Consider the following 22069-nt stretch of genomic DNA (forward strand, 5'->3'; position numbering starts at 1 on the left):
ACACTTTTTTCTTTTTCTGGAGTCATTTTGCCCTCTAGTGGTTCACACTACAGAGCTGACACAGAGATAAACTCATTTCTGCTGTAATTTCTCTCTTGTCAATGGTTTCAGCTGTTATGCATAAAACAATTCAAATTCTCTTTGATCTGAACCCATTTCTTAGGGCATTAGGCCATTAGTAAAATGTGCTATCCTAGTGTGAAATTGGAGAAGATGCTTAAAACCTGCTGCCTTATACATTACATATCACACCCTATAAGAGCATCCTCTGTCAAACCAATCTGGAGTGATACAGTCAGCAGGAACATGAATGTTTTTGGCAGTTTTGGAAGAGATTTTTCTTCAGCTGTTACAAAAAAAAAAAAGGAAAGAAAATAAAAAAAAGCTGAAGGAAAACATTGCCTGCAAAACACAGAATTTTTAAGATTCAAACTTTTGCCTGAAAACAAAAAACAGTTCTCAGGAGGTAAAAGTCCAAAGTAGAGTGGTAGAAATCCCAGCTGGTAATGAGCGCCCTCCACAGGGCTCCAAAAGATGAGAGTTCCTGACATTACTGATACCAACATGAATCTGGAGTACAACTTAAAGCTTGTTTCCTTTGCATAACCCCTGGTACACCCATTTTGACTTTGCTTTGGACTCTGTTCAGCAGAGTTGCAAAGCTTAATTTATTTCATAAGCCTCATTCAGAGACAAGAGCAAAACTATCTGTTTAATTTCATTTTAGTGCGAACTGTTACCTTCAGCTACCACAAATGTTTTTCATATATTTAAGAATAAGATGTTTGTATCCAAGCTGGACTTCGGACACAGTTCATTCCAGCTGAGGATCTGGCTTAACGTCCTTTCTGCATTTGTTAGTGACTCTCACGTTCTAGGCTCCGGAGTTACCAGCTCTCTGTAATAGGAAGTCCATGCACATGTAAGAGATAACAGAAAAAACAGCAATTACAAAATAATCACTTACTCATCAAGATGCTTGGTCATTCATGGCACCAAGTGTAATCTCAGCACTCAGCTTTCTTCAGTGGCTGCTGTCCAGAAAAGCTTCCTGTGGTTAAAGTTTTCCTGTGGTTAGCTTGGTCAGTGCAGATTGAGTGACAGTCTAATTTGTCTCCAGGTTAAAGATCTTCCAAGTCCTTCTTTATCACTGTCTACAGAGAAACAGCAGACGAATGTAAGGAAAAGCCATTCACTTTAAAGTTATGAAGAAAAATATTTTCCATCTACCAGTCTCCCAAGAGCAGTCTTTAACATTAGAAACCACAAAACAAAAATCAATTACAAGACATCTCAGTGCTCAGGTGGGCAGTCTCATCCTTCTCACTTCCTCCTTAGCTTTGCTGCAGAGGCCATGGGCTGCTGGACACAAGAGAAAAGCAACTCTTGGACTTTTCCCACCCTGATGCTCTGCCTGTATGGATTTTTCTGTATGATGAAACCATCAGAACCCTTCCTAACACCATATCTAACAGGATCAGATAAAAACCTGACCATAGATGAGGTATGGTTTTACTTTGCCTTTTATATGGAACAGCAAAAAATACAAAAATAAAACTTTGTTTAAAGTTTTTAAACAAAGATAAAATTTAAAAGGCACAACTGTAACCAGCTTTGGCGGGTTACAATCTGCAGCAGATGGCATAAGTAAAAGATGCATGTAATGCACTTGGATCCATTTGCTTGCTCAACAGTCACATTCCACTGCAGTGTCGTTACATATTTTATAAATTCCTTCAGAGCAAAAACTTCCCGCTACAAAGCCATTTAAAATAAATGAACTTCCCTTCCCCAAGAATAACACCACAGAGATTTCCTCTTCTCTTCTAGGTTACCAACCAGGTTCTCCCAGTGTGGACATACTCCTACCTCGCACTCCTTGTCCCAGTCTTCCTGATCACAGACTACGTGCGCTACAAGCCCGTCCTCCTGCTCCAGGGCATCAGCTTCATCGTCACGTGGCTCCTGCTGCTCTTTGCACACGGAATGGTGGCCATGCAGGTGGTGGAATTCTTCTACGGGATGGTGACGGCCACCGAGGTGGCCTATTACGCCTACATCTACAGCGTTGTCAGTGCCCAGCACTACCAGAGGGTGACCAGCTACTGCAGAAGCGTCACTCTGGTCGCAGCCACCGTAGCAGCCGTGCTGGGACAGCTCCTCGTTTCCCTAGCAGATGTATCCTACTTTCACCTTAATGCCATTACCTTGGCTTCCGTGGCCCTGGCATTCCTCTGTTCCTTCTTCCTCCCCATGCCCCAGAAGAGCATGTTCTTCCACAGGAAAGAGGGCTCAGAACCTCCCCCAGCACCAGAGAAAGCTGTGGCAACACTCAGCTCCTCTGGGCCATCCAGCTGCCAAGAGGACAAGAGCTCTGGATCCCCTGACAGGGGACCAACGCCTCAGCAGCACCCTGATAGTGCCAGGCCCCCCCATCATGTGCTCAGAGTGCTGCTGCAGCTCAGCAAGGACCTGAAGGTTTGCTACAGCTCCAGGCAACTTCTGTACTGGTCCCTGTGGTGGGCTCTGGCCACGGCAGGCTTTAACCAGGTTCTCAATTATGTCCAAGTGCTGTGGGACTTCAAAGCCCCCTCCCACAGCTCAGCAGTGTACAACGGAGCTGTGGAAGCAACAGCAACTTTTCTGAGTAAGTAACTTAGTTCTGAGTAGGCCTCAATCATAGTCTCTAAAGTTTTACTTTAGAACACTTTAAAAGTGCCATTCCTTTCCAGATGCCCCAGAAGGACAGTGTCTGCATTGTGGATTCAGGGCCAGTTCTTTGATGTTCAAGTTAGTTCAAATGTCAGCTATGCTGTTTTTCTTTAGGACTGGGACACACAACTTTATCCTACCAGTATGCAGAGAGCATACAAATCACATAGACTTGACATTCAGCTGCTAAATCAATTCAGACGTCCTTTTTCCCAAATAAGTATCACACTGTTCCCGTAACAATGGTATCAGCTAACACAGATTAGTTTTCCATAAATATTTTACATGAAAAAAACGTAATTCACTCATCATTTTTTTTAAAATGAAATTATTTTTTGCAGCAGGACAGAAAGAAGAATTTAAGTTATTCCAAGAGACAGAGACTTTTGCTAAGAAAACCACATTATTGGATTCGTTATCCTTCTGACATCAGCCTTTATGCTTTTTGCACAGGAAGCGGATGCTCTTACTAAATAAGCAAAGTAATGTTATCAAAAGGTAACATCAGAGGATACCATCCTGACTTGGCAGTGTTTCACATACTCATGTTGTGCTGCTGGAGGGAACTTGCACAAGACATTGGGGTGTGGCCTACCAGCAAAAGCAAACACATCTGCACCATACTTGGTCATTCCGGTTACCTTTAAAGGCACCAAGGAGAAACAGATACCTTGAGATGAAAAATTACTCTTGTTTCAAGGCAGGTAATTAAATAGACCAACTGAATCACAAACTGGAAGCACTCAACTCCTGTAGAGTCTACCCTTTTTCTGATGGAGTCACCTATTTCTCAGTGTGGAGATGTACAAGTTTTTAAGCTGTATGAGACCCTAAGATGGACAGTCAGGTGACTTACCTCCACACAGATGAGCCCAGGCCCTTTATGAGCTGCACAGAGTTAACTTGTTAAGCTAGAAGTCTTACTAGCTTAGCTAGCAGAAGCTGGAAGTACTGTTCTTGAGCTCCAAACTTAGAGATACATTCTGGGTACAGAGAGCTAAATAATGAATCCTTTTACATATCCTTCTTTATCCTGTGAAGTGGAATAAAACATGATGAAAAGAATATTAGAAATTTGATCCATGCAGTTATCTAAAATTGACCAGTCATCTGCACAACTTCAAAAGTGATGAAAAATGCTTCCAAAACACTTCAGTACTACTTTGTTCCACTCAGCATTGCCACTCAGCACATGAGGATGGCAGGATTCTATCACATTGGCTACAGAACAGATACATTTATGTGTTTTCTTTCTCTTCTTCCAGGCTCTGTAGCATCTTTCACAGTACAATATCTGACCATTAACTGGGACCTTTTTGGAGAGATGACTTTAGGCATCTTCTCTGCAATAGATGCTGCTTCTCTATTTCTTATGCACTTCACTACCAACATCTGGGTGTGTTACGCTGCCTATCTCATTTTCAAAGCATGCTATATGATCCTCATTACAATAGCAACGTAAGTACAAAGCCTTACACTGCTGCCATTTTGCACAGGATACTGACCTTTTAAGTTTACTTTGGGCATCCTTCCTTTTACCCAGAAGTAGTTGATCTACTGCTAGACACAACTGTTTCGGTAAAGACAAGGACATTCAGATGTCTAGTTATGTTGTTTTCCTTCTTTTAAATAACCATAAAAGAAGAATAATCTGGACATTGAACATTTACCTAGGCAGAAATTAAACAAACTACAGGGCATCTTTATTACTAAGGCAATGGTAACAGCAAAACATTTAAGTTGTTTTCCTCCTTCCTGGCATGGAAGACTCAAACTGAACAATAGACACAAGCATGCCTTGAGAACCATCAAGATAAACAACTATCAAGACAGCTTTAAGACCCCCTTATCCTCTTGCTGATAAGCTTTTTAGCACACTGTGAACTGCATGTATGCAAGAAAAGATTTAGTATAGAGTGTTCCCCAATGTAACTTTATGCATATAATCCTTAATGATATCATAATGCAAAGAAGGAAGGAAAGAGAACATTAGACACATAAACTCAGAAAACATCTCTCAGGAGACCAAGCTGTTCTGGTGTCATTGATTGTTAATATAAGTAACAAAGATTATACAGGATCCGTGTAATAAATATGAAACGTTTTTATTACTCCAGTTATTTTATTGACTGGAATGTCTTTAGACATGCCACACTGATTTATCAACAAAAATACCAGATGCATGTTTATGTCAAAACCCAACATTTTTTAGATATCATTAAAAAAAAAAAACCTGCTAAAACTCTAATGCATGACAAGATTATGGCTGTCTCAAGTGAATTCTCTATTTTTGCTTTGGTGGGTTGACAGTACATTATACCAGATCACACATGGGCTATTTCAACATATCCTACCAAAAAAAAAGAGTAAAATCTTGCACAAAACCCTGATAAAAAAGATTAATGAAAAAAGTACTACAGGAGTAACACCTGGAGGTAAATACTGCAAGGAAAGATGTTTTGATTAGTAGCCAAAAAAATGTATTGCAAGGAAAATCTACAGGCTCTTGACAGAAATAAACAGTGTGTTACCTCCTTTGTCAGGGTACAACGCAAAAAGGGACTTGCATCAACATAGAAAAGTTGGTTAGAAGATACACACGGTGATCTTCTAGTGTAACCTCCCAGCCAGGGCAGGACTCCTGCCAAAGCCTGATCAGATCATAATTTTGTCTGGCCAGGTCTTTGAAAGTGTCCAACCATGGAGGCTTTACAACCTGTCAGGCAGTCTGTGAAGGTAGAGGAATAAAAAAAAAGAGAAAGGTTAACGCTATCTGATATTCTACTCGATAAAGCAAATCAGCTGATGACATAGGGTCCAGAAAAGCAACACAGACAAGTACAAAAGCATCAAAATATACTATGGTAGTCAAGACTTTGGTTTTTTAGACAAAGCAAGGAAGTAAGCAAAGAAAGCGCCATTTAGTGTGTCTTTGATATATCATCTGCATAGAATCAATACAATAGAAAAAGACTCTTAAGATTAAGTCCAATCACTCACCGCACATTGCCAAGCTCATCACTGAACTAAACTATATCCCTCAGCACCACATCTATACATGTTTTAAATATATCTAGGGATATTTACCTCCCTGAGAAGCCTGTTCCAATGCTTAACTATTCTCCTGGTGAAAAAAATTCTTCATAATGTCCAATCTAAATGTCCCCTGGCAAACTTGAAACTATTTCCTCTTGTCCTATCATTTGTTACTGGGAAGAAGAGACCAATCCCCATAAATTGTTTCTCTTCATCAATTAAGTGGAGAGCAACAGCTTTCCACTCAGCATGAAGTAAGTGACCTGCCAGTCTCACTTTAGGTTCCAGATTGCAGTCAATCTGAGTATGGAGCGTTATGCCTTGATGTTTGGATTTGACAACTTCATTGCATTGGTGATTCAGACCATTCTTACAGTAGTTGTGGTGGATTCAAGAGGCCTGGGCCTGAACATAGTGACTCAGGTAAGTGCTATTAACTTCCTACTTATTGCTTAGCCATTTCATCTCCAAAAGTTTATCAGGAAAGAAATTACTAAACCAAAAGATTATTTATTCCCTTTTTCTCCTATAGAAATCTAAATGTCTTGCTCTTCCCTGGTGTCAGCCATCATTCTCCTCTTTTACCTTTTAGTGCAGCATTTAGGATTACAGATGCTGGTATTTGACTTTAGAAGGCAGTTATGCCAAAAGGTAAATATTCAAGCTCTGCTATCTGGCCAGCTTTTGCTAATTAATAGGACACAGAAAAACAAACTCTACCATCCAAAAATTCAGGCTGCTTTCCTCAGATACTGAATCAACATAACCACATGTTATTAGAGAAACTCAAGACCATTAGACACAGCCTGGATTATTGGAGTCATTTCAATTCAAGTGAAAAGGACACTGCCTTCTAATTGCAGCTCAGGAGCAATCCTGGTCTGTCTCTACATGAATAATAGAGTTTTCTGCCCACAGTTTTGGCACTTTGAGACGGGACATCCTATTTCACAATTGTCCTAACTTCAGTCCATCCAACTCTGGTCAGTTGGAGTCAACTGAAGTGTACTGACTTCAGCAGTCTCAGAAGTGTTCTCAGGTGGGGCAGCTTCCTCCTCCTATAGATCTGAAGATGACTAAAGCTATTCAGATACTCTGCACAGAGAAGACAAAAGTTTCTTTAAAATATGAAAGATTGAATTAAACACTGAAAATTAAAACTTGGGTATTAAGCACAGGAGAATGTAGGACTCCATAAATAGCCTTGCCACAGTTATTGGAAACATTGGTACAGAGTCATGGTATATTTACTGAAGCCAGTGTAGTGACAGGGCTGAAATGTGCAAGTAAGAGCAAAAAAGGAGCAACTCAGATTCTTCACTTACATTATTCATGACTATGTGGGTAATGAAGCTACTTCTACATTTTGCAGTAGTAGAAAAAAAATTCTTTTCCTATCCCTTCCCCACTCTGATGCTTATTAAGAGACAAGGATTAGAAACAAAGGGAAGTTCCTTATCCCTCAAAGATCTGTTTGCTGGAAAAATTAAGATTTTGCATTGTCACAAAGTGAAAACTTGAGCATGGGGAAAATGTGCCAGAACATAGACACATAGACTGTGATCTCCAGAAAATGCAGCGTTTCCCTAATGTGTTTCTCATTATTTTCTCTGCGTTTTTCTCTCTCCCTCCCAGTTTTTAATTTATGGCAGCTACTTTGCAGTCATAGCTGGGATTTTCTTGATCAGAAGCATTTGCATGCTTGTCTCAAGCAAATGCAAAAGGAAAACCACAAGACCTTGCAATGAGCAACTGAACCGTGCTGCACGTGAATCGAAAGAGCAGATAGTAACTGGCTCTACAACGTGGCTGTAGGAGTTGGGCAGAGAGGCTCATGGGGAGAAAGCTCATGGGAGAAGAGCTGCTGCAGCATTAGGGAACAGCAGTGCAAGATGGAAGTATAACACAGCCCCAAAAAGCTACACTGAATCATTACAGCACTTCATTACAGCATATGCCAGCTAAGATATCATCATAACAGCACTGTGCCAAGAAAAAAAGATTGGTTGCTTTAGATTCTTTTCTTGCCTATAAATAGATTAACAGCAATATAAATATACACAAGAACAGAGCAACCACATTGTCAGCCCACCGTGCATGATGGCAAAGATCAGAGTCCGCTCTGCCTTACTTGTTCTAGCTCTTCTATATGGTATTGGCACATTTGCTCGTGGACATGAGTAAAGGATCTATTACCCCCTCTGTACATACCTTGTTCTGAATCAAGGAAGAAGAAATTGTATTTGCAGCATTATATTCTTTCTTACCTAACTACTGGTGACAGACTCCTCTTCCCTTCTAATTTAAAACTCCACATCTAAAGCGGGCCTTTTGCACGCCATGGCGCACCAGAGCAGGGTTTGCTCTGAGAGGGTTCACTGAAACACTGCTAAGCCACAGTTGTTGCTTGACTTACATTTGAAAGCCGCAACATAAACACTGTACAGAGTCCATAGCAATCTCACCCCAGAAGACAAAAACTTCAGCGCCAAAACAAAATGAAACCTGCACTCCTTTCATTATGCTTCCAATAAAATTAAAATCAGGACTGAGTGTCTTCCTATTTCAACAGGAAAACAAAAAATATCTAATGGATTAAGTAGTTCAGACTAAACCCAGAGAAGTACACTGCAGAAAAATTTGGCTGATTCCATGGAGGAAAATTTCAGATTAATATGAATATTCAAGAAGACTTTTAACTGGAACAAAAAGCTCGCATCATGTGTGCTTCTGAGTGCCAAATGAGGGAAGTCCACTGCTCTTAGCCAAAGATTTGGCAGGGTCAGCATCTCAGAATCTCTTTAGCTTCAAGTCCTATAGTTAATTTAGTCAAGCACAAAAGATAGTCCAGGAGAAGAGAAAAAAAAAGATACTACAAATGAGTTTGTATAGTGAATGCCTAATTTAATATAAACTATATCTATGTGTTAGCTATCTGTACTTCTATCTGCTTTAGGCTTCCCATATCTACACCTCACTAAATAAAGAAAACATCATTTACAGAATAATAGTTTTGCTGTAGACACGAGCTATGGTTTGTACAGACATAGGTGCTTTTCATACACTTGCCACATACTGCAACTAGATAAACTGCCTTGAGGTGAGAACAGGCAGGAGAGAAGCAATTTGTTTCAAGCCACAAGCAGTATCAGTAGGATTTGAGCAAGTGATCAAGCTCATTTTCTATGCTTTTTGCTTATTATTGTGTATTTTGTGGACACTCTCTGTTGTAAACTGGCTCTAAGCAGAGTAGGTTAACCAATACAGTTGTAAGAGCAAGAGATGTCTCTACCAAGCAGTTAAGTATCTTTTATCTACTGCAGAACTGAGAATATGATACTCCCGCATGAAGAAACTGGGACAAAGTCCAGCAGAGCAAGGACTGTTTTGTTTTGCTTTTGCTTGTGAGTAGGAATTTTTTTTTGAGGCATGTAGCTCAAGAACAAGGTGCCAATCCTGGTCTAGAAGCTAACTAGAGTTTTTGTTTAAATGGAAAGGAGGAACTCGTATTTCCAGCTCCACAGCCTCCAAGCTGCCTTTGGCAAGGAAAGTTAAGAGATTTCTCTCTACATAACAGCTGAGAACAGGAAACAACAACATGCAGAACTATTTCCTATTATTAAAAATAATAATGGCAGTAGGAAGGTGCACGAAAGAAGCTAGCAGAAATAGGCATTAGAAGGTGTTCCATTCTGAACTGGCCAGAGTTCATTGCCTTCTGTGTATACAGGATAACACTAAGGAGCAAAGATACCAAGAAGAAAGTTTATGAGCAAGACTAGAACCACAAGCTCTAATTCTGCAGGAAAAGGAAGCTCTGAGCAAATCTTCCTGTCCTTGCAGATTTTAGTATTGTTTCTCTTTCTCCCAGCATGCTAAAGGGTTCCACACAAATATGAAAATCCAGAGCTGAGCACATCACTCCCTGTAGCTACAGCTCCCTCTAAATACAACACTGCCTTTGAAACATTAGTTGGGTACAAGTCTTTCATGAAGATACAGCCCAGCAAGCTGATAAGGCCAGTTCTGGCCAAGTGAGCAAATTGTGTCTTTGTATTCAAAGCAAGGAGGTAATAATTAAGCACTAGGTGGGTTACCCTTTCAGCAGCCCAGTGACCTACACGGCAGCACCGTCCCCACCAGTGACAGCCTTTTGCAGAGGCCACTGGTATAGTAATGGCAGAAGCAAGCCTGGCTTGTCTAAATGCTTACCTGCCCAGCTGTACTCCACACTCACAGCAGCACAAGAGCTTCCCATAACTGTAGAAGATGACAAGGTTTAGTCCAGCTCACCAAATTGCTCTGGAGGGCACAGCCTCCTGCCAGGACCACCTGTTTGCTCCCCATGGCAAGAAACATCCTGACAATGGGCTTCAGGGTCAGTCCCAACCTCTGATGCACCTTGGAAGATGTAGAGTGTCCAGTCCAAAAGAACTGGACAAAGGAAAACAAAGCAGCAGCAGCACTTCTGTGAAGCAGTTGTGTTTTGATTTCTTGCCTTAGAAGCTACACTTAGCAGCTTATTTTCTCTTCTATTTGCCCTTAAGTGACAGATCTGTCCTTATATAGAATTCCTGTCTAACTTCACATATGAGGTATTGGATATCCCACCTCTCCACATTCCCAGCAAAGCCAGGACTGTCAGAAGAGACCCCATCAGTCCAGAGGCCACTGTGCTGTGTGCAGGGTCAGTGTCAGCCCAACCTATAAAATGGGTGCCGTGTCTTACTCATGAATCAGAAAGTAGAGCCTTTAAAGGTATTTATTAACACAAAAATGCAAACAAGTGATTGCTTTCCTGCCATGTCAGTTCTTATTAATCATTAGCTACTGGGAGTCTTAAAGCTTTAAGATGAGGACTCAGCTTGCTGACAAAACCTGTAAAGGAGAAAGTTTCCCCTTCAATCCTCATGGACAAGTTCTGCAAGCAAGAAGAAATGTGATGAATTATTACCATTATTTAAATTTTAAGAAGTTTAGAAAGAACTTTTAGGAAACAAAGACACAAACTTCTTCCTACCTCCAGTCCTAAAGGGTTGTTTCTGACTTCTTTTCTGCAAGGGACAGAGTCATCCTAGGAGGAGATTGTGCATGAATCCACAGCAAATATACCACAGCCATGGCTTTGACAGGTAATTCATTACTTCTGGAGCTATTTGGAACTGTGCTGGTCATCCACTCACTGACTGCACTTGGAAGTGATGCAAAATTTTTGCTGATGTTATTGATAGGTCTGGTTTACTCTATTCTTGTTTTGAAAAGAGCAGAGCTCAAGTTAAGGATAGAACAATTATGGGAAAAAAAATTATAATCAGAAGCATTAAATCATTTAAAATCAAATTTCAATGTTAGGGCTGACTTTTGCAACATTCCTCTGAGATGACAGAAATACTTCCTCAACACACCTTTTAGGCTGTTTTAATAAATACATGGTGCAAGTAGAAGCACTTTTTGAAAGACTGTCTGCTATAAAACAGATTTCAACAATTTAAAAGAAATAGCTTGTAACAGCTTGATTAAACATCTGTGAGTGATTTGCTTTCATTCTCTTTCAGAACATTCTTGTTTCGCTTGTTTTCCAGGAACCATGGAATTTACTTTCTAACACAAAACAAGGGGAAAAAAAAGCTTAAAAGATTCAAATCTCTTTGGATTTCTTCTTGCTGCCAACTGAAGTGAAGAAACAAGACTCATTCTGTTCTTTTTGATCACCACTTTCAAAAGTGAAGTCAACACTCCTCCTTTCTAAGTCTGAGCAGATATCACAAGTTTCTGTATCTTTCTTCACTCACTCAAAGGACTGAAGCACAAGAAGTAAGGTGAGTATTAAACCATTTTGAAGAAACTTATCTGACTGGTGGCTCTTATTGTCTGCAAAGAGGCTTGCACTTCAATTGCTCCACTTGGCTCTCAGGCTGCAAATCAACAGAACAAAAGTCCTCGAGCACGCTGAGAATGAGATTTAAATTACACAGTTTGCCCATAACATTTATTAAAAAATGAGATAGTAATGGAACTTACAAATGAGTTGTATCATAGTGGAAGAGTAATTACATCATTAACAATCTTTGACAGAGACTGCAATTTGCCACTGCCAATGTACCTTGATCCGAGTTGTTCATTTACAGGCTGCGTCTGTGATCACTGGTAGGTTTAGCAAGAGTTGAAGTAGAGTTAGTTATAAAAGAAAACTTAGAAGAGTAAACCTGCAAATGATTTTATCAACTTTCATAGAATGATATAGTAGGGGTTGGAAGGGACCTTTAGAGATCATCTAGTCCAACTCCCATCTAGATCATGTTACGTAGGAACTCCTCCAGGTGGGTTTTGAAAACCTCTAGAGAAGGAGCCTCCACACCCTCCCTGGGCAGCCTGTGCCAGGGCTCCCTCAGCTGAACAGTAAAATAGATTTTCCTTATGTTTAAATTGAACTTTTTGTGTTCCAGCTTCTTTCCAATACCTCTTGTCCTGTCACTAGATACAATAGAAAAAGGGATGCCCCAACCTCCTGACATTCACCATTTAGATATTTGTAAATATTAATGAGACGCCCCCTCAATCTCCTCATAGGCGGCTATCAGGTTGGTCAAACAGGATTTCCCCTCAGTGAATTCATGCTGACTCCCCCTGATAACCGTCTTTTCCCTCATATGTTCAGTGATAACATTCAGGATGAGTTGTTCCATCATCTTTCCACGGATGGAGGTGAGGCTGACCGGCTTGTAGTTTCCTGGGTCATCCTTCCTGCCCTTTTTGAAGACTGGCGTGACATTGGCCCTTCTCCAGTCCTGAGGCACCTCACCTGTCCTCCATGAATGTTCAAAAATTATGGGGAGTGGCTTAGCAACCACATAAACCAGTTCCCTCAGCACTCTGTGTTAAGATTGCCCAACCAGTCAGGGCAAGTCCTCTGCTGTCCTGGCAATCCTATTACCCTTGCTGGACTGGGCTTCCCAAGGGTCATAAAGATTGAAGCAAAGAAAGCATTCAGTACTTCAGCCTTCTCAGTATCCTCTGTCACCAGGGCACCCTCTGTGTTCAGCAGTGGGCCCACATTACCCTTAATCTTCCTTTTACTGCTGATGAACCTGAAAAAACCCTTCTTGTTTCCCTTTACTTTTCCTGGCCAGGTTTAATTCTGGAAGGGCTCTGGCCCTTCAAGACACCTGCAAGCTCTGGCAAAGTTCCTGTACTCTTCCCAAGAGGTCAGTCCCTGTTTCCACCTCTCATGATGGCTGCTTTCTTCTTGATTTGTCCCAGTAGATCCTTGCTTATCCATGGAGGCCTCCTGCCTCTTTTTCCTGTTTTCCTACATGTAGAGACACACTGCTCCTGGGCTTGGAAGAAGTGGTGCTTAAGAATGACCCGCTCTCTTGGACACTTCTACCATCTAGGATCTTATCCCTTGAGATCCCTCCAACTAGGTCTTTGAAGAGGCCAAAATCAGCTCGCCTGAAATCCACGGTCCTGCTTTGTGTCCTGCCTCTTCCACACACAATCATTTCGTGATCGCTGCAGCTGAGGGTGCCTCCAGCCTTCATATCCCCAACCAGAACCTCCCTATCTGTCAGCACCAGGTCTAGCAGCACACCCCTCCTTGCTGGTTCCTCAATCACCTGCGACAGGCAGTTGTCATCAACAATCTGTAGGAACCTCCTGGACTGCGTGTGCTTGGCTGTGTGGCTATCCCAGCAAATATCAGGGAGGTTAAAGTCCCTCATGAGGACCAAGGATTGTGATTGAGGCATCTCTCAGCTGTTTGTAGAAGGCCTCATCCACTTCCTCCCTCCTGATTAAGTGACCTTAAGCAAAATCCTAAAACAGCGTAACCTACATTACCCTGCCCCTTAGTTTTCACCCACAATACCCCTCCCCTCATCCCCACCCAGGCAAAGCTCAATGGTCTCTAATGGTTCTGTCACACAGAGAGCAACTCCACCTCCACGCCTTGTCAGCCTGTCCTTCCTAAAAAATCCACAGCTCTCCATGGCTGTGCTCCAGCTGTGGCAGCTGTCCCACCATGTCTCTGTGACCGCAATGAGGTCATAGCCCTGCATCCGCACCCACATCTCCAGTTCCTCCTGCTTATTCCCCAGGCTGTGTGCATTGGTGTAGAGGCAGCGCAGGGGCTTACTCAAACACACAGGTTCCCCTGGATGGATGCAAGAGGATCCTCCCTGATTTGATACTTCCTCAAGGTGGTCAGCCTTCTGCATCTCATCTTGGTGTGCAGCTCAGGAGCACTCATCATTGCATTCCCTGCTCTGCCTTGTTTCTCTCTTAGATGGGATGGCTCATTCTTTGCCATTTCTCCCCTAATCCCCCAAGTCCTTCAGTTTAAAGCCCTCTTGATCAGCCTATTCCTAAGTATTCCAGTGTCCTTGTGACAGAGGTGCCATTGTCATAAAAATCAACACTTTTCCACCCTCAGCCTCTTAGCCAGGAGTTAAGTTGTGCAATTTTTGCATTAGGGACTTCCCCTTTTCCTCTGGTGGACAGGATGAAAGAGAAAATAACTTGGGCCCTCCTACCCTTCACTTGATCTCCCAGGGTTTTAAAATCCTTCCTAATTCTGGAAATATCATGCCTCATTACATCATTCATCCCCACAAGAGAGATGAGTAGGGGACAGTAGCCCGCGTCCCTGATGAGCTGTGGTGCACTCTCAGTCACGTCACAGATCTTGGCTCCCCACAGACAGCACCTCATGTGACTCCTTATCCGATGACAGATGGGTCTTGGTGCCTCTTAAGAATGAGTCACCCACAACAAGCACCCATTGCTTCTTGTTATGATGCCCGCTGTCTGTTGCTGGTGGAGTAGCTGGTGGTGAATTGTTTGCTGAGTATTCTCCTTCTGGACCTTGCTCATCTATGTCCACTGTTGGCAACATCTCATACTGATTTGTAATTGGCACACTGGAAGGAGGGTTATGAGTGGAAGCCCTGATTTCATTGTCACCAGGACCCAAAGCATTTCAGTTTCAGTGGAGGCTGGTAGCTGGTATCTGTCAATCTCCACCTCCACTCCTCTAGTACTACATAGTCTACTAATGGGTTCCTGCTGCTCTTTCACCTGATGCTGCAACTCTTGAAGGTACCTATCACACATCACACCTTAGCAGCAGATGTGCCTGAACATCCTAAACACCCCTTGAAATCCACCTGCACTGAAGCATCCTTGCTGGCCTGCTCTGAGTGGATGCATTAATCTTAACCAGGGTATTCTCCACCTGAGCCTTGGCTTTAGCTCTCAAGAGAGTGCTCACCATCTCATTGGCTTGAGGCAGAAGCACTTCTCTGACCTGTAGGTGTCTGTGTGGGCTGTGGAATTGCTCCCTGCCCATCCCTCCCTGCTTGCCCTGCCTGCGCCAACTGCCATGCAAACTGCTGGGCCAGGCCTTGTGTGCCACGCTCCTGGTCTGAAGAGTATCTTCATAAAATTCCTTGTGTGCTCCTTTCTTTACTACATTTCTTGCAGGTGACTATGGGTTGCTGGAAGGGAGACGTAGGCCGCAGCTGGATTTATACCACACTGATCATCTGTGCCAATGGGTTTTTCTCATCAATGAGGCCATCAGAATCTTTTCTCACTCCTTATCTAACCGGACCAGACAAAAACCTAACAATTGAAGAGGTATGTAACTATTACCTTAAGTAGCAATGGAAGTGCTTGAAACATTAACTCTTCCAGCAATAACTGAAGGGGAGACAGTGTTCAGTAAGACCCGTATATTTTATCTAGAGACTCATGATGCTTCTGGAAAGGAACAAGGGGTCACCTCTTCAAAACTGCAAAAAGCCCCTACATTCTTTGGGCTTTAAAACCACTTTGGTGATTATGAAATTGATATTTTCAGTAAAACCAGGTGAACTAGGCTCCTCTTTCCACTTAGAACCCCAGAGAACTTGTCCTGGAATTGATTACACTGATAGCGACTCAGTGATTGCAAATTGTACAAAAACCAAGCAGACTTCCCCTTCTAGCATTCTTTAACCTGCAAGGATCAGATTCATATTTTTAAAAGTGGGCTTTTTCAACAAAAGCATGCACTGCAAGTTTCTCTGCTCTGCTCCTCCATTGAGCACTGGCTGCTTCAGGAGTACACTTCCCAACAAACAGCAATGTAGTTAACAAGCATCTGAGTCATGAAGCTAATGGTATAATTAGAAGGCACGAGCTTGATACACCCACATACAGCTGATATGAAAAACAGTCATTCCTGATGCACAGTACCAAATGTTAAGGCAGAATCTGCTAGCATTGTGGGAACTCAAGGTTCCTTCTGAAAGAAAGTATTTGTGGTTTGGGTTGGTGGTTTTTTTTTATTCCCTCTATTATTTTTATTAACCACAAGGAGACCTTTTCTCTCTTACATGAAATAAACAAATAGCATGATAGCATGCTTTAATTCTGAAACCTTACTCAAAAAGAAGTGTAGTACAGACACTGGCTCTTTTAGCCAAACTCACCTCTGGTGAGCTAATTCCCTAAGTTTTAGTCAAACACTTGAAAATTCTGTTTTAAAAGTTCAGAGAAACAAGAGAAGTCACTAGAAAGATAGAATGAAACTGATGCTCACCATGCAAATCCACTTATTAGTCCTCCAGCATTTAAAACAATTTCTTTCTAATCTCATTGCTTAAGCAGACAACAAGTGATGATGAACAGATACTCCGTCAGTATCTTATCCAGCAATTACTGGATAAGACCTTCTGAAAACAGGCAACTTAAAACAATAGAACAAGTTCACTTTGATGTGCATCTGAAAGGGAAATTCCCCCCTCCCCAAGCTGTAGTCCAGCTGCCAGGGCAAGCACAGAGCTTAACACAGTTAACAGCAGCTTTCAACTTGAAAGCACAACAGTTTCGGGGAAAAAAAATAAAATCTTTTCAGCCCATCTATGCTTTGAAGAGCAACAGAAACTTTGTTCCATCTTCCCCATCAAATTTGAAGAAAATGTAGATGGTGAAGATGACTTAATAGCTACCCACTTTGTGCAATCCCAGTTCCCCCACCTTAAGAAGCATATGCATTTTCTTCTAACAAAAGAGAGAGATGACCAAAGGTGTAAAATGACTCATTAAAAGTAACCAGGCATTCATTTTCAGCTACTGTAGGGAACAGGATTTGATGCTAGACTTTCCTCTGACAGACACTACTATAATTGCTTTAAATATCTGCACATCAAAATTTGCCTTATTCAGGCCTTCCTAGAGAAATTTTTTCAGCCAATCTACCTGTTTATGTAGTGGAGCCTACTACCACTATCTTTGCCTCAAGAAGCACGTTTACAGTTTCATAATTTAAAGCAGCATAAGTGCATAATTCACACAATGCAAATGTTTCCTGTCAGCAAAACTGTGTCCTTCAATACCACCATAAAAAAAAACCGCTTCAAGACCAGCTTTTGTAAAAAACCAAGAGATTTCCTCTTATTTTCTTGAAGGTTACCAACCAGGTTCTCCCAGTGTGGACATACTCCTACCTCGCACTCCTTGTCCCAGTCTTCCTGATCACAGACTACGTGCGCTACAAGCCCGTCCTCCTGCTCCAGGGCATCAGCTTCATCGTCACGTGGCTCCTGCTGCTCTTTGCACACGGAGTGGTGGCCATGCAGGTGGTGGAATTCTTCTACGGGATGGTGACGGCCACCGAGGTGGCCTATTACGCCTACATCTACAGCGTTGTCAGTGCCCAGCACTACCAGAGGGTGACCAGCTACTGCAGAAGCGTCACTCTGGTCGCAGCCACCGTAGCAGCCGTGCTGGGACAGCTCCTCGTTTCCCTAGCAGATGTATCCTACTTTCACCTTAATGCCATTACCTTGGCTTCCGTGGCCCTGGCATTCCTCTGTTCCTTCTTCCTCCCCATGCCCCAGAAGAGCATGTTCTTCCACAGGAAAGAGGGCTCAGAACCTCCCCCAGCACCAGAGAAAGCTGTGGCAACACTCAGCTCCTCTGGGCCATCCAGCTGCCAAGAAGACAAGAGCTCTGGATCCCCTGACAGGGGACCAACGCCTCAGCAGCACCCTGATAGTGCCAGGCCCCCCCATCATGTGCTCAGAGTGCTGCTGCAGCTCAGCAAGGACCTGAAGGTTTGCTACAGCTCCAGGCAACTTCTGTACTGGTCCCTGTGGTGGGCTCTGGCCACGGCAGGCTTTAACCAGGTTCTCAATTATGTCCAAGTGCTGTGGGACTTCAGAGCCCCCTCCCACAGCTCAGCAGTGTACAACGGAGCTGTGGAAGCAATAGCAACTTTTCTAGGTAAGTAAAAGACCATCAACTACTTCTAACTGCTGCTGTGCTGAGCCTGTTCTTCAGCCATGCCTCTGTTGACTTTCTGTTTAGTTCCTATGAGGGACCAGGTCAAGAGCAACAGACTCCAATATGTAACACACAAACTTGCAAAGAATGTTTTTACTGCACAACTTTCAGTGGGGTCTTAAAACAAAACTACATTGATAAATACATCTGCATGCTGATCAATGAGTTTGTTTTCTCAAGGCTAAACAATCAGAGCTCCCTCAGCCTCCTTGTATGTCACAGCCAGAGGCAAAGGAACCTATCAAAGTGCATAAACACTTGAAGGGGAGTAGTGAGTAGGCTGGAGTCAGACTCCTCCCTGTGGTGCCCTTTGACAGGACCAGAAACAAGGGGCTCAAATTTAAACAAAGTTCCACTTAAACACAGAACAACATTTTTATTGCAAGGGTGATTTAACAGTAGAACAGGTTGGCCAGAAGTATGGATTCCCTATCCTTTGAGACATAGATATGCTGAGCAGCTTGCTTTCACCCTGCTTTTAGGCAATCTCCCAAGATCTCTTCCAGCCTCAGTCATTCTAATTCTCATTACAGCTACCAGGCCCATCCAAATGCTGTTCCTCTTTGGCCAAAGAGTGCATATAGGTCAGGTGCAACCTCATTTTAAGAGCTGGACAGTGCACCAATGAAGCTGCATTTTCAAGCTCACATTCACCCTATGCAGATAAGTTTCCTCCTTCATACCAGGTGCCTTATCTCACATTTCTACACGGTACTGTTAGTTTACTCTAACAGCAATCACCATGAAAACACATTTTACTGAAGGTGCTCCAACACTCAGCTACTGGTTTGAGCAGTGTTTCCAAGGCCTGTCTTGCCTTCATGCACCTGCTACTACCATGTCAGAGCACAAAAAGCAAGCACAGTACTAGGAACTCTGGTTAAAGCAAGGATGACCCAAAGGAGCAGGCTCATGAGGGCTTTTTGAGTTCTTTATCAGAACAGATATAATCAACAAACAAAGGTCAATTTTGCACCAGCATGCCAGCCACCATGAAAACATCTGGGCAAGTGCTACTGTCTGAATTCCAATAACTCACTGCTGGCTGGACCAGGCTTCCCTTTGCATATGAGTTACTAACCTCGGTATATTGCATTTCCAAGAGCTTTCATAAAGCTACAGGAGCCCTTGTGCTAAAGGAACATAAAACACCTCTGATGGCAAGATAACCCTCTTATAGAAGAGGGCATTTCTCCAGAATTGAGAAAAGTAAACTTCATTATTATTGCAGAGATGAAAGAACCAAAATAGGCACTGGAGTTTGTTACATCTCACACTGAAGTTAGGGTTTTTACTATATGTGATGGTCAATAAGGCATTAGCAAATGCAATTAAGAAGATGTTTCACCAGACAGAAGAGAAACTTTCATAAAAAAATAGAAAGCATAAAAGAGTGCAACAGATTTTCATTTCATAAAGATCTTTACATGAAGGAATTAAACTCTGTTATGCATACTTGGCAGAAAACGCTTTGTGGGATTGTTTTTCTCTTTGCTCCCAGCTTTAGAAAAAGGGAGCAACAATAGACTCTACACTGCTGCCTCCAGCCTTAGGCATGAGGCACTTTCTCAGAGTACTTCAGTCTGTGAAGGCTCTGTAAGCTAGGAGAAAAAACTGCAAAAAGAACCCTTCCCAACAGAAAATATAAGCCACACCATTATCGAAGCCCGTAACAGTCTCAGAAGCTCCTGGCATGATCCACTTACACAGTTACACAATGGCAATGACTCTACAAGGATGACAGTGTTTCAGGGTTTTAATTATTACATTTAAATGTTTAGGTTCAGCAACATCCATGGCAGTTGGGTACGTCAAAGTGAACTGGGATCTTTCTGGAGAACTGGCTTTGGGAATTTTCTCTGCAATGGATGCTGGTGCCCTGTTCCTCATGTACTTTACTGACAACATCTGGGCATGTTACGCTGGTTACCTTGTGTTTAAAGCATGCTATATGCTCCTTATAACAATAGCAACGTAAGTATAATGCACAACTGTTCTAAGGAAACAGATTTAAATCAGCATCACACAAATTGATCAAAATTTTACTGAAAGTTTCCCTGCAAATAAGGTTTTTAATTAGGTCACGAAAACAGCACATATTTCTAGCTTATGTGCACTCATGCTTGATGTTGTATGACCTTACCATTGTAACAGGTTGCTCCAAGTCAGAAACCACCTTAACCTTAGCCTGCATTTAGCTGTTCAAGGATCTATGTATACGTATTCCCTAAGTGATCAAATGTACATACAGAGGTCTTTATTTCACAACAATATCCACTCAAATAGATAAGTAGGACATACCAAAGCACCAAAGCCAGAAAAGCAAGACTTCTGCCAAAATGAAGCTATTAAAGCTTAACAGCCAAAACTGAAGAGGCTTTATCCTTCAAACAATCTACTGTGCCCATTAAATTGGTCACAACTCCCTCCCACAAGTCAACCGCAAATATCCTTGTTCTCCACAGGTCAGTTAACCTGCACCCTCGTTTTCAGGTTTCAGATAGCTGTCAATCTGAGCATGGAGCGTTATGCTTTGATGTTTGGCTTCAACAACTTTATTGCACTGGCAATTCAGACGATTTTAACTGTTGTGGTAGTAGATTCAAGAGGGCTGGGACTGGATATCAGCACCCAGGTAAGATGCATTACTCACACAGCTGTTGGTTCCCCCACTCTTCTCCAAAGGAGGATTCTACTCCCAAGACTTGCCTTTGAGAAGACACTAGGTAATGTGCTTAAGACTGCTACTGACATGAAAAACAGGTTCTTTTGAAGTGAACTGGCAGTGGCTACTACAAATGGCTTGTCTTCTAGTCCTGCCAATTTGGCATTTCTGCAATAATTTTAAGACCATTTGCACAGAGCAGAAGGGAAAGACCCATCATCTATTATTGAGGGTTTGAGCTTTTTATCCTATTTAAAGATTTACTGGTCACAAGTTTATTGTCGACAAAGAAAGCAAGCTCAAAGGCAACCTCTGGGTCTCTTAATAGGGTAATCCAACGTTCTATAGTTTCATTCAATGCACCTTTAAGTTACTGTAATTCTCAAAATTCCCCAGTAAGTTTCCACATTTCAGAGAAGAGTATTATCTCCCCTTCCTCTTGCAGCTGCAGACATCTTACAGTATGAAGTAAAGCAGCTGGGCTTCTTGAATCTTTTAAAAATGGGATCACTTTGTGACAGGGCTGACAAGGAAGGGAAGGCAGCAGTGGAGGGAGACCCCTTAACTTATTACCTAACAGCAAAAGCAATTTATGATGCTTCACCCTCTTTCTTCTCTACCTTCATTTCCCAGTTTCTCATTTATGGCAGCTACTTTGCCTTCATAGCTGGAATCTTCCTAATCAGAAGCACATATACCATCATCTCCATCAAATGCAGAAACACCACTGTGGCCAGTGAACACACTGATCCTTAACAAAGGAGACCAAAAGAATGGTTGCAAGCAACAGTGCAGAAGGCTGTATCATCTGAACAATGGATTAAAATGAATACAACGCTCAATAAAGACTTGGTAATGGTGGAACAGACCATTTATGAGCTCAAACGAACAAGCAGAAAGAGCTTTTGTCAACAGGTTGATGCATTTTGCCTGCTTTCTTCACCAATAGTTTAGTACCAAGCAGTCCTCAAATAATCTGATTCAACTCAAATGTAGCGATCTGATACCAAAGCTTCTATTAATGCTCAAAGAGTACGAAAAGCAGTACATACACATGCCTGAGCCTCACAACAGAAGAGATTCTGGAACACAACCTTTGAAAGATCACTACTGAGTATTTCCATTAAAGGCAATTTAGTCAGACATAAAATCTTCAAACATTCCTCAGGGATCTAAAGGCACAGGCACCCCGTAACAGCAACATGACCGGTTGGAAGGTTTGACACAGAAGCCTTTAGAAAACTGAGGACTTTTTCATCTGGAAGTTGTGACATGCATTCTTAAAGCAAGTTGACAAAGAGCAATGAACGTTTTTTTTTCCCCAAAGAC

General features: G+C 42.2%; 2 protein-coding genes across 2 annotated transcripts; both read left to right on the forward strand.

Moving 5' to 3' along the window:
- The first annotated feature begins 1354 nt into the window (after positions 1-1354).
- On the forward strand, positions 1355-7563 carry LOC104551622 (thiamine transporter 2). Its single transcript, XM_062005901.1, has 5 exons — positions 1355-1504; positions 1831-2647; positions 3978-4170; positions 6030-6171; positions 7384-7563. The coding sequence occupies exons 1-5, from the start codon at positions 1355-1357 to the stop codon at positions 7561-7563; spliced, it is 1482 nt and encodes a 493-aa protein (XP_061861885.1).
- A 7671-nt stretch (positions 7564-15234) lies between these two features.
- LOC104563285 (thiamine transporter 2-like) lies at positions 15235-21496 on the forward strand. The gene is made up of 5 exons (XM_062006040.1): positions 15235-15384; positions 17199-18015; positions 19857-20049; positions 20569-20710; positions 21374-21496. Exons 1-5 carry the CDS (start codon positions 15235-15237, stop codon positions 21494-21496), a joined length of 1425 nt encoding a protein of 474 aa, XP_061862024.1.
- Positions 21497-22069: the final 573 nt, after the last annotated feature.

This window comes from Colius striatus, chromosome 12 (genome assembly GCF_028858725.1).
Source record: "Colius striatus isolate bColStr4 chromosome 12, bColStr4.1.hap1, whole genome shotgun sequence".
Classification (NCBI taxonomy): Eukaryota; Metazoa; Chordata; class Aves; order Coliiformes; family Coliidae; genus Colius; species Colius striatus.

Coding starts and splice junctions, on each gene's coding strand:
- LOC104551622 (XM_062005901.1), top strand. CDS start 1,355: ATGGGCTGCTGGACACAAGAGAAAAGCAACTCTTGGACTTTTCCCACC. Junction 1,505..1,830: donor AAAACCTGACCATAGATGAG/GTATGGTTTTAC, acceptor CTTCTCTTCTAG/GTTACCAACCAGGTTCTCCC. Junction 2,648..3,977: donor AGCAACAGCAACTTTTCTGA/GTAAGTAACTTA, acceptor CTCTTCTTCCAG/GCTCTGTAGCATCTTTCACA.
- LOC104563285 (XM_062006040.1), top strand. CDS start 15,235: ATGGGTTGCTGGAAGGGAGACGTAGGCCGCAGCTGGATTTATACCACA. Junction 15,385..17,198: donor AAAACCTAACAATTGAAGAG/GTATGTAACTAT, acceptor ATTTTCTTGAAG/GTTACCAACCAGGTTCTCCC. Junction 20,050..20,568: donor CTCCTTATAACAATAGCAAC/GTAAGTATAATG, acceptor CCTCGTTTTCAG/GTTTCAGATAGCTGTCAATC.